This window comes from Trachypithecus francoisi, unplaced genomic scaffold (assembly GCF_009764315.1).
Source record: "Trachypithecus francoisi isolate TF-2019V2 unplaced genomic scaffold, Tfra_2.0 Lachesis_group19, whole genome shotgun sequence".
NCBI lineage: Eukaryota > Metazoa > Chordata > Mammalia > Primates > Cercopithecidae > Trachypithecus > Trachypithecus francoisi.
The window spans coordinates 35,815,242-35,825,744 of NW_022681464.1; the positions used below are offsets into that span (position 1 = coordinate 35,815,242).

The window sequence follows — 10,503 nt, forward strand, 5'->3', positions numbered from 1 at the left end:
AGAATTTCAAGTTCTCTGTTTAGTCTTTCACTCTGGTGAATGGGTTCAGGTCTGGAGGCCTGTAATTTTTGGGTGCTGAGCCTCGAGTTCTGAGCTGAGGGTATCTAAGCTGAGAAGAGCACAGGGGTCATAGCCTTGGTAAGTCAGAGGCACAGTTCAGCCTCCGTTGGCCCTTGGAGCCAGCAGTTAGTTGTCCCCCCCAGATGGTTAATCGTGTTTGTGGTTTTCCCCCTTTAATAGGCCGTGAAGTCAGCAAACTCCCCACATGGTGGCTCCCTTTACTAAAGTTGAGTAGTGAATTGTACAAGGAGTCTTGGAAATTTTCAAATATTTCTCCAGATTGAACTCATTTCAGAATTCGTGTGGGAGGAAAGAGTAAGGTTTTTAATGGGGTTCACCTTTGACGTGAAGCAAGGCGGAAGACAGGAAAGCCACAGTGGGGAATAGCTTTGGGCGCTTTAGTAAGAAAGACGTCTCTGCTTGATTATATGGTAGTGTTCACCGCAGGCTCTTTGTGTGCGAGCTTGCTGCAGAGGCACAGCTGAACACGGAACACAGGCATGTAAACACTCCGACATAAATCAGTGAGCATATGTATCAGAGTAAAAGAGACATATTCCCATGTAGATGTGGTTTGAAGCTTTATTGAAGGCAGACAATCTGAAGCATGGCCAGGAATAAACTAAGAAGAAGCAGACAGTTTTCGGTCATTTATGGCCAGGAATAAGCAAAACTTAGTTTTTTTTAAGAAGGAGGAAGTATTAAATCTCAAGTAAGAGCGGGAACAGCATTTAGAAGGAGAAACATAATATCTTGGAAAAAGCATGCAGAACTAATATAGCTTATTTAAATGTTAGATCCAAATCATAGTAACAGGAAACCCTCCCACTAAACTGGAATTTCCCCTAATTTTTGTGTAAGATCCAAATAATTAAAATGCACTCTAATGGTTATTGATGGATCTTTTCTTTCTTTCTTTCTTTCCTTCCTTCCTTCCTTCCTTCCTTCCTTCCTCCCTCCCTCCCTCCTCCCTCCCTCCCTCCCTCCCTCCTTCCTTCCTTCCTTCCTTCCTTCCTTCCTTCCTTCCTCTCTCTCTCTCTCTCTCTTTCTTTCTTTCTTTCTTTCTTTCTTTCTTTCTTTCTTTCTAAGAAATAGACCCAATTTCTCTTGCTGGTGTAGAAATGTATGAACCTACTTAAAGTACCCAGGAAATTGGAAGCCTCTGGGTGGATATGGTCTTCCCTTATTGCTTTCCTCTTACCACATCATTTTCAATTAAAAAATTTTTAACTGTTTCCAGCAGAGGGATTCCTGTTAGAAACCTTCATCAAGTGAACTTGTACTGGGAACCCTCATGCTTTCCCAGTCCATCTGTGTTCCCCAAACAGAGCTCAAGTTGTAAACAAAGTGGAAAAACATATTTCTCACCCCAAAATTCTTAACATTTCATTTCTTGTGGAAAACACAATTTCACAACATCAATTTTTGAAATCTGTAAGAGCCACAGAAGGTGTGAAAGTAGCCAAACAGCCAGCCTAGAGATCCAAAAGCCAGGACTAACGGGGGACAGAATGCTTTTTCCTCAAATCCAGGCAGGGATGGAGAGCATTCTCAGCATTAGGGCATTTATGGACACTACAAAGGGGAAAGATGTATCTGAACGATGGTTGTGATTTAGGCAATGAATCGCCACGTTAATAGCACTACTGCCAACTCTTCAAATTTAGAGGCTCTGGTGAAAAATTAAACCAGTGGCAGTTTTCAACGTTTGTAGCATCTGTGACCGAACACTTCAGCACCCGGAGTCTGGACAGCTCCGCAGGCCGCGCTCCGGAGGCAGCCTGAGCTCTCATCAATCTACTCATAGCCTGACTGTCAACGGCAGCCAGACTCAGGAGAGATTTACTGAAAATCCTCCAAGACTTCCCTTTAAAAGCAAAACGACTTCCACATTTAATGGTCTATCTGAAAGAACATACGCAAGAAATTAGGAGATCTAAATTAAATTTATTAATAGGAGAGCTTGATGATGCTTAACTCCAGAGACCAGAGCTCTGATTGGTAGGGCTTGATGAAAAAGTAAAGAGAAATCGTAATTATATAGTTAAAAACATAACTTTTGCCATCCTCAAAATTCTAAAAATTCTTTACCCGTCCTTGAGAAATGGGTGAAATTGAAAACCATCAAAAATAATTGGACTTCTTAAAAATTGGATTGTATGAGTGAAAGGTGTTTATGAGAAGTCGATGACTCCGGATCTTATCATCCAAGAGGACAGCACAGAATAGTTAATATGTTCCTTGAGGGACTAGGATGCTGACGTCTTTTTCTGATACCCGATCATTACGTGACTGAAAAAAAAAAGGAAGTCATTTCATGAATAAAAATCGGAGCGCAACAGTGAAACAAAATATTCTGTTCTTAAAGGCAACAGGCAGACAGATGTTGACAAAGAGGGCTCTCCAAAAACCGTGTTGGGATAGATTTTTGCTAACTGCACAGATAAATACCGGCAGAAGGCCGGTCACCTCTGTAACCACCGGCAGCAGCTGAAGAAGCCGCAGCTTCAGAGGCAGCCAGAGAGACCTTGGAGCAGAGAAGGCGCTGTCGACCCTCACAGCTGCCTGACCAGCGGCTCCTACAAAGGCCGGCTGGCGACCGGCCCTCTCCCTTTCCTTCCTCCCCTTGTTCTCTGACTTTCCCTCTTTTCCTTAATCGCTTTCTTATTCCTCCGGGTGGACTTACGGCCACTTTGCTCCTCCGCGCTTTACCTCCTCGCCCCCTCTTTCTTTCTTCTGTCTCTCTCTCTTCGCCCCCTTCTCTCCGTGTCACGCTCCCTCCTAGTTCTGCGCGTCTACAAACTTTTGAACAGAACACGAGCCTCGGCAAACAAGTCCTGCAGCTCCTCCTGCTGCTCCTGCTCGTTCCTGCGGCTTCTGCTCAGACACCAACGCCAGACGGTGATGCCTCTCGGGTTGTGACTCCAGCGCAGAAACTTGAAGAAGCCCTTTGCCCGCCGTCCTACTTGGCAGCACACCCTCTCCTGACAGCGGTAAGAGTTGAAGGGCAAGGGAAAGAAAACCTTACCAAACCGACCGGCTCACTTGACTGCTGATTCTTTCGCTGGCATCGCGTCAGGATAGTTAGCTTTCCTTCAACCAGGTCTGGCTAGTTATTGGGCGCTGGGTATATGCATATATATATATATATATTTCTAACTATAGCAAGCAAGAAGTGGCAGGGCGCGCGCCGGCTGTCGCTAAGTGGTGTTCAATACAGGGAGCTGGGGCTTCGCTCCGTCCCTCCCCCAGCTTCGAGAGTTTTTTGGGGTTGGAGGGTAGAAGGCCAGGGACGTTCTCACAGCTGTGTGCCCTCTTTCCCATCCTGCGCAGAATGACCATGTGTAGCGGAGCGAGGCTGGTCCTGCTGGTCTACGGGATAATCATGCACAGCAGCGTCTACTGCTCACCTGCCGCCGCCGGACTCCGGTTCCCCGGGATCAGGTAGGTGCTGGCTGCCCGGCCCGAGCAGGAGCTGGGGCCTCCCAGTCACAGACACTTCCTCACAGTCTCCTTCCTGCAGTCCCTCTGGGTCCAGACTACTAGCATCGCCCTCTGCGCCCCCAGTGCGCCTCCGCCAGCCTTGGCTGGACAGCGGGTCCCCATTCTAGCCGGAGGGTCTGGCAGGCTCCGCGACGGCTCGGAACCCTCCCCCAGCCCTAGGCAGCTCAGGGTCCCGAGTAGAGCCAGTGAGCTTCTGGCCGCTGGAGAACCCGCCTCTCCCAACCTGGCCAGCAGGATGGGGGCAGGGCATGGCCCGTAGGTTGGTTTCTTTTACCTATTCTTAGGATGAGTTAGGAGAACTTCAGCTCTGGAGCCTGGCCGGGGGTTGAGCGTGAAGCTCCTTCGGACTTTGCTTTGTTACCGCTTGTTCTGGACTATCCGGGTGGGGCCTCTCTCTCCTTTCCACCCTTTCCCTTCATTTCATTCCAGTTCTTTCCCCTGAAGAGCTTTCTTTCAAGTGATCCGTGTTCCAACTGCATTTTGAATCCCAGGCTGTCTTGGGGGGCGTGGGGTGGGGGAGGGTGTTGGCCCGGTGTGATTGAGGAAAAGCGACTTGAGAGAGGGAAGAACAAGAACGAGACTGCGAAGGAGGGGGAAAAACAGACGCAAGGGAGGAGGAAGGGAAAGCCAGCAGGCAGGCAGGAGCGGGAGAGCAGCCCTGCCCGGCCCAGGATGGAGGAACCTTGGCTTTTTTCTTAACCCCGGGTTTCTAATGGGCAAGCGCTGCCCAGGTTCCCGGAGGCAGCCCCAGGGAGTCGCGGGCTGATGTGCCTGACTGTGGAAGAGCCCTGGGCAGGGGAGGGTCCGCACCCGCGGCGCCTGGGGCAGCGAGGAGCGCTCTTTCTGTCTGCGAAGCTGCCTTGTCCTAGCCGCGCCTAGGAACATTAGCCTTGGGGGGCCGCTGACCGTTGATTTGAACGGAGAGATGGGTTCTGGCTTCTGTATTAGGATTCCAGTATCTGGACTCGGGGCAGGGCAATATCAGAAAGACCCAGGGTTCGGGGTACCCGGGCCAGGGCTGAGGCGCATCGCCGAGAAAAGGCTGGGTGCGGGGCATGCGGAGGGATGTGCTTGCCTTGCCCTGACCTCTCCAAGGATGGAGAAAAGCGAGTGAAGTAACGAAGTACGACTCCATCCGCGCCTAGAGAGTGCTACTAGCGCTGGCTGCATTGCAATTCTCTCCAGGGGTCCAAAGCCAGAAGGATTTGTTTTAACTCATCTCTACCCGTCCTATGTCAAGAATGGAGGCTGTAGATGAGGTTGACTGCGAAGTCGCCAGGCACTCGCTGGGTATTGGTCCCCCTCCTTGTGCTCTGGGTTGAGATGGGGCCCCGCCATCGCTAACAGATTAGCGCGAACTATTCGTTTAGTTGCCTTAAAACACCCTCGTTTCACCCTCAGCTATTTTCAAATTCCCGTGTGCCTGGCACTTTCTCCGGTCGAGAGGCACGGGAGGGCGCGGACACGCCACAGTCTGAGCTGCCGCCAAACTGGCTAAGTTTAGGGGCATCTATTATTCATGTTCCTGCCAGATCCTCTCCTGCCCAAAATAGAAACCGAGGTTCTCCGTGACCTATATCTGCTCGGGGAAGGGCTCCCCTGGGCTCGGAGGCTGGGGTGGGGGAGGCTGCGGAGTTGGCCGCCGCACACCCCACCCATCCTCTCCTTTGCTTTCTGGGCCTCCCCGTTCGGGTCTTCGCGTGGGTCAGCGCCTAGTCTCGTAGGGCCTTTCTCGTCCCCGCCCGTTGCTGCTTTGTGAAGGCTCGGGAGCCAGGCGGGGAGGGGGGCGGTCCTTTTCAGTAGCCAGGTGTGCGCGATCGGCGGAGACGCCTCTGTTTCCCAGTGCTTGTTGAGGCTGTGGCTCTGCAGGACCACCCTTTACCCGCGAAAAGAGGGGGTGGGCGAGCCTCCTGGCGGGGTAGGAATGGTCGGGTGTGGTTCCCTCCTCCTTACCTCTACTCCCACCGCCAGTCCTGGGAGAAAAGACAATTCTCCGTGGAGGACTTTTATAAACTGTGAAAATCAGCGCGAGCCCCTTTCTTTGGGTCCTCGCAGAGCTGGGGAGGAACTTGTACTGACCACTCCTTCTGTCCCGGGCTACCCTGCAGGCCAGAGGAAGAGGCGTACGACGAGGACGGAAACCCGCTGCAAGACTTCTACGACTTGGAGCCGCCGGGCGCAGGGAGCCCCGCCTCCGCGCTGCGCGACGCCTCCGCATTGTACTACCCCTCCGGGAGAAGGTGAGATTCGCGCGGCCTCGCGCACACCCGCGGCTGGGCGCTCGGGACTGCGGTGACTGGAGGGGTGGTGTGGTGACCCACCGAGGATTTTTTTTTTTTTTCCCCAAGAAAGTCCTCAAGCCTGTCCTCTCCCTGGCCCGATCCTATTGCAGCGACAGAAAATTAGCAGCGGGCGGGTCTATGTGGACCTGAGGGCCGCGTGGGGACCGAGGGGGCTGTGGCCCAAAGAGTGGCAGTGAGTGGCGTCAAGGAACCCACACTCCACAGCTGCCATTCCTAGAGCCAGGACTAACTCCCAATTCTAGCAGTTACTCTCGGGATCATCCCGGGAGTTACTCGCGAGTTCTATGCCTCTGGAGGTTTCTCTGTCAGCCTCCCTGAAAGTCGAGGGGGCGCGCCCAACAAGGGGGTCTCCAGCGGCCACCTGGCGGGCAGAATCAGTGACCCTGGGCGCACACTTTGCCTCCCCGTTAGAGATGTCGCCCACGGGATCCTTAACAAGGCCTACCGCAAAGTGCTGGACCAGCTGTCCGCCAGGAAGTACCTGCAGTCGCTCGTGGCGAAGGGCGTGGGGTAAGAGTTTCTGGAAGGATTAACCCGCGCATGGTGGCTCGCGCGCGCCGGAGTGGGTGCTTGTGTGGGGTGCGCGGAGGGTGGGCGGCGCGGCTTCCACGGCCGTGCGTGCACGTGGGGCCCAGGGTGAGTCTGCGCCCCAGGGTCTGGGGTGGGTACCTGCCACAGGTCGCAGGCGGAGATTTTTAAGTGGCACCTTAAATTTGCCCAGAGAGCTCTGGAAGAGGGAAAAAGGGAACGCGAGCGAGGGAGTTTGATCCGTTTTGAGTGAAAAGAAAGAGAAACCAAACCAAACCTCTCGGTCATTCAAAACCTTCAAGCTTCCAGGGAGGTTTTGCTATAATTTCCTCTAAGCACGACTTTTTTGGGGGGGATGGGGAAAGGGGTGGTTGTATTTACTGAAAATTCAAATCGAAATAATAAATAGCCAAATCGGAACACTTAGGGAACCAAACAGTTTTGCTCACGCCAGAGAAACTGAGAGCATAGGGCTTGCATGAAGCGTATCTCAGCAGAAGGCAACATTTTAATAAAGCCCATGGGAAGACAGATTACATTTTCGCCATGAATAATTCATGCAGTGAAAAATATTGCCTACAGCCTGTCGACTTATATTATTACCACGTTTTTCAACTTGGCGTGAGGAGGGAGAGGAGTGTTCGACTAGGAATTGTAGGATCGATGCAAACCTCAGGGCAGCAGCCAGCCTGGCATATTTAGGGCTCTCTGGTTATTTTCTCTGTACGTCGGGGGTGAGAGGAACAGTGAGGACAATTTAGTGCGAACGCACGGATGGTCAGATCTCAAGAGGCAGCATTGGGAGAAAGGTTAGGCTTAAAGCGAGTGTCGTCTGCCCGGATCTCATCCCAGGCCCTCCCTCTGTGGGGTTTCGTGCCAGGAAATCCTGGGTGGGGAGGGAGGCATTGAGGGGCTTCCATCTCAGCCCTCCCTACGGCTGCTTCCTGGCAGAGGGAGGCGGTGCGGTGGGCAGTGCGAGCCCCGGGCCCTCCCGGAAGGCTCCCGCGTGGGGTGGGGCCCGCCTGCTCCCCGCAGCGATTGAACCTGTGTCTCCCGCCCCGCCACCCTCTTCCCGACCCCTTTGCTTGCAGTGGGAGCCTAGGCGGCGGCGTGGAGGAGGACGCGGAGCCGCTCTCCAAGCGCCACTCGGATGGAATCTTCACGGACAGCTACAGTCGCTACCGGAAACAAATGGCTGTCAAGAAATACTTGGCGGCCGTCCTAGGGAAAAGGTATAAACAAAGGGTTAAAAACAAAGGACGCCGAATAGCTTATTTGTAGCGATGAGTTACCAGCTACCCTGTGTATACAGCCCTGACGCAATGAAAAGTCGTTTTCCAAACTGACTGAACAGTCATCGCTCGTGTGTTCTATCCAAACATGTATTTATGTAATGAAGTAAAGCCATTAAATGAATATTTTGATAATAATACTGTTTTTCTTTTTACAAAGCACTAGAGAATGCACAGATATACTTTGTGGACCAATTATTGATATATATTATAAATACATAAAAAGAATATATATATATAAGTATAGAGAGAAGTTCATACAAAGCGTGCACAAGGATTGAAAATTCGCCTGAGCTGTTTATGTTTTTATAAAAATAAATAGAAAAGTAGACAATCATTGTTTTGAATATTACTCCTATTTTTGTAAACTGGAATTAAAAGGGTAGTATTTTTATTCATGACAGGCCTGAAGATATTACTACTAACCATTTGCTACTGTACATAAACAATGATGCCCTGCTCCAGAGAGATTTTGAAGTGATGATTTGGAGAATTACTGAAGGGCGTTCTTCCGCAGTGAGTCTCTGGGGCAGGCTGCTTCAATCCCAGCCTAACTCAACTGGGCACTGTCCCGCTGGTTGGGTGACAATTCCAATATTTCTGCTTTCTTTGATTCTCCTTTTATGTGTAGTTGTCTCCCTTCAGACTCTCAGCCCAGAAGAAAATTCTCCTGATAAAACAACAGCTCGATCCAAATTGTGCTTCTTCCTAGAATTCACTCCTCTCCCTGGGGGAAGAGTTGAGGAACTGCAGAAAAGGGCGACTTCGTTAGACCGCTCTTTTTTCTGTACTTCCTGAGTTGCCAGGGAATCTAATATCCCCAAATTAGGGCAATTGGAACAAAGTGAAGGACATAGAAGTATATTGGAAGAGGCAGAGCATGAGGTGGTAGGAGGAGGACCCTGGAAAGGGACTGGTTTGAGGTTGTCCCAGGTCTGGGAAGCTGAGGGCAAGTCCAGTCCCAATGGTCCTGACTTTGGGCGCTGGGTATTGGAAATGGATGCAAAGTACAATGTGTTTTTCTCCAGTGCTGTCCATGCTTCTCATCTTGTGAAATGGCCAGGATCCTCCCCTTTGAAACCTGCGCTGTAGGAGCCACCCTTTCCTTTGTGGTTTTATGGAGACCTCTCCTTCCTATCCTCCTGCACTGTTTAAGTACTGTTTATCATTTTTCATTCACTTCTCTTAAACTTGTGAATGCTTCTTCTTTTTTGTTTGATGCAGGCACTTATTGTAAATTTTAGGAACCCCTGTGTAGCTATTAATAAGTAATTATGCACTGAATATGAACCCTTTGTTTCTTGTTTATTGAGTTTGTAGGTAAAATGTATTTTTCTACATTATTGCTTATTGCTTAGTAAAATTTATTTCATAAAACCAACCTTTGTCATATTAGAATGTGTAGTGTTCACATGTTGCTCAGTTTTGCTAACTGATAAATCATTTAATCCTCTTCTTCATATGTATGAGTACTATCTTATATCTGTGGTCAAGAGTGAGGTAAGCAAGCTCCAACAGACCCTGAGAACCTACCCTTGTATCCTTTGGCTAAAGAAAGCATGTCTGTTTCCTGTCAATTCTTTCAACATATAGAATAATCTTTATAAACAAAAGAACCTTCACCCAGCAACCAGATCGAGCAGCAACAGGCAAACCAGCCAGCCACTCTCCCAAATTTCAGGCACAAGTTTATTTTTTATTTTTTGAAAAAAGAAGAAGAAGAAGAAGAAAAAAAAAAAGAACAAGGAAAGATTAAACGTTAGCTTGTAAAGTTTAAAGGACCTTTCCGTTTCCTTTACGGATTTGATCAGTATGAAGTTATAAATCAAAGAAAACAGAATTGGATTTGCATTCCCAGGTGGGATGGATGCTGCCAGGAGATCACATTGCAAATAGTGAAAACAGAGGCATTCGATTTATGCCTGAGTCCTGTGTATAGGATCAATCTTCCTTTAATTCTGCAGTCTCCTCAGGCAATGTGACACGGGATGCAGTTTGCAGCTTTAGTGCCTTTCTTCGCCTTTTAAATTGCCACGAATCACAGATGGCTATTTAGTGGCCCTACAATGCTGCAACACATCAGCTTGCATTTTAGTCTTAATTATTTGTTTCTTGGATAATGGGCAGAGTTTTCTGTATTTGTGTCAGCTGTTAGTGGTGAAATAGGGCTCTAGTTAACCTTTTATTTATGAAGTCTAATTTAGTGTTCCCGTGGCTAGTTGCAAGCATTTTACAGTGATCACCCAGTTTAATCTTTTGTATACTTTTTAGAAATGCCAAGAGCCTTACTAAACTGAAGCAGATTTATGATATAGTGATAATTTAGGTAGATATTAGTCTTGAAGCTCTTATTTTGTGTGCAACTGATTATAAAAACACCTTAACCAAGTATTATTACACACATGATATCTATAACTAGGACTTTGATAACTGTTATATAAAGTGTGTAAAATTTGTATGAATAAATTTTTGTAAACAATGCAACTTGGTCTAATGTTTGGGAAAAAAGACATTCAGGAAATAACTACTTTAAAATCTCTTAAAGTATTATATTTCTTTAGCAACCATAAGATTTTTTTATGTCTGGAATATACATCTATCTAAGCATCCTTGTATTTTCATGAACTGTGCTTGAATACTTGATGGGCTGCTGGATTCTGCTAAAAATTTAAAGTAGCTTCTCAGATGGAGATGCCTAAGAAGGTTTTAAGCTCATAGACAGGCACGATGTTGCAACATTATAAGACACACAATTTAGATTAATTTCTATCCCCTAGTGTGTATATACATTGCTCAATATTCGGAAAGTTACTAGG

At 48.6% G+C, this 10,503-nt stretch overlaps 1 protein-coding gene across 2 annotated transcripts; it reads left to right on the plus strand.

Moving 5' to 3' along the window:
* The first annotated feature begins 2,360 nt into the window (after positions 1 to 2,360).
* On the plus strand, positions 2,361 to 10,171 carry ADCYAP1 (adenylate cyclase activating polypeptide 1). Of its 2 annotated transcripts, XM_033178202.1 has the most exons (5): positions 2,361 to 3,053; positions 3,394 to 3,504; positions 5,673 to 5,804; positions 6,279 to 6,377; positions 7,487 to 10,171. In XM_033178202.1, the coding sequence occupies exons 2-5, from the start codon at positions 3,395 to 3,397 to the stop codon at positions 7,674 to 7,676; spliced, it is 531 nt and encodes a 176-aa protein (XP_033034093.1). In that variant the 5' UTR covers positions 2,361 to 3,053; position 3,394; the 3' UTR covers positions 7,677 to 10,171. The 2 variants fall into 2 exon arrangements, with proteins under 2 accessions (XP_033034093.1, XP_033034094.1); XM_033178203.1 differs by lacking the exon at positions 2,361 to 3,053 and having other exon boundaries at positions 3,315 to 3,504.
* Positions 10,172 to 10,503: the final 332 nt, after the last annotated feature.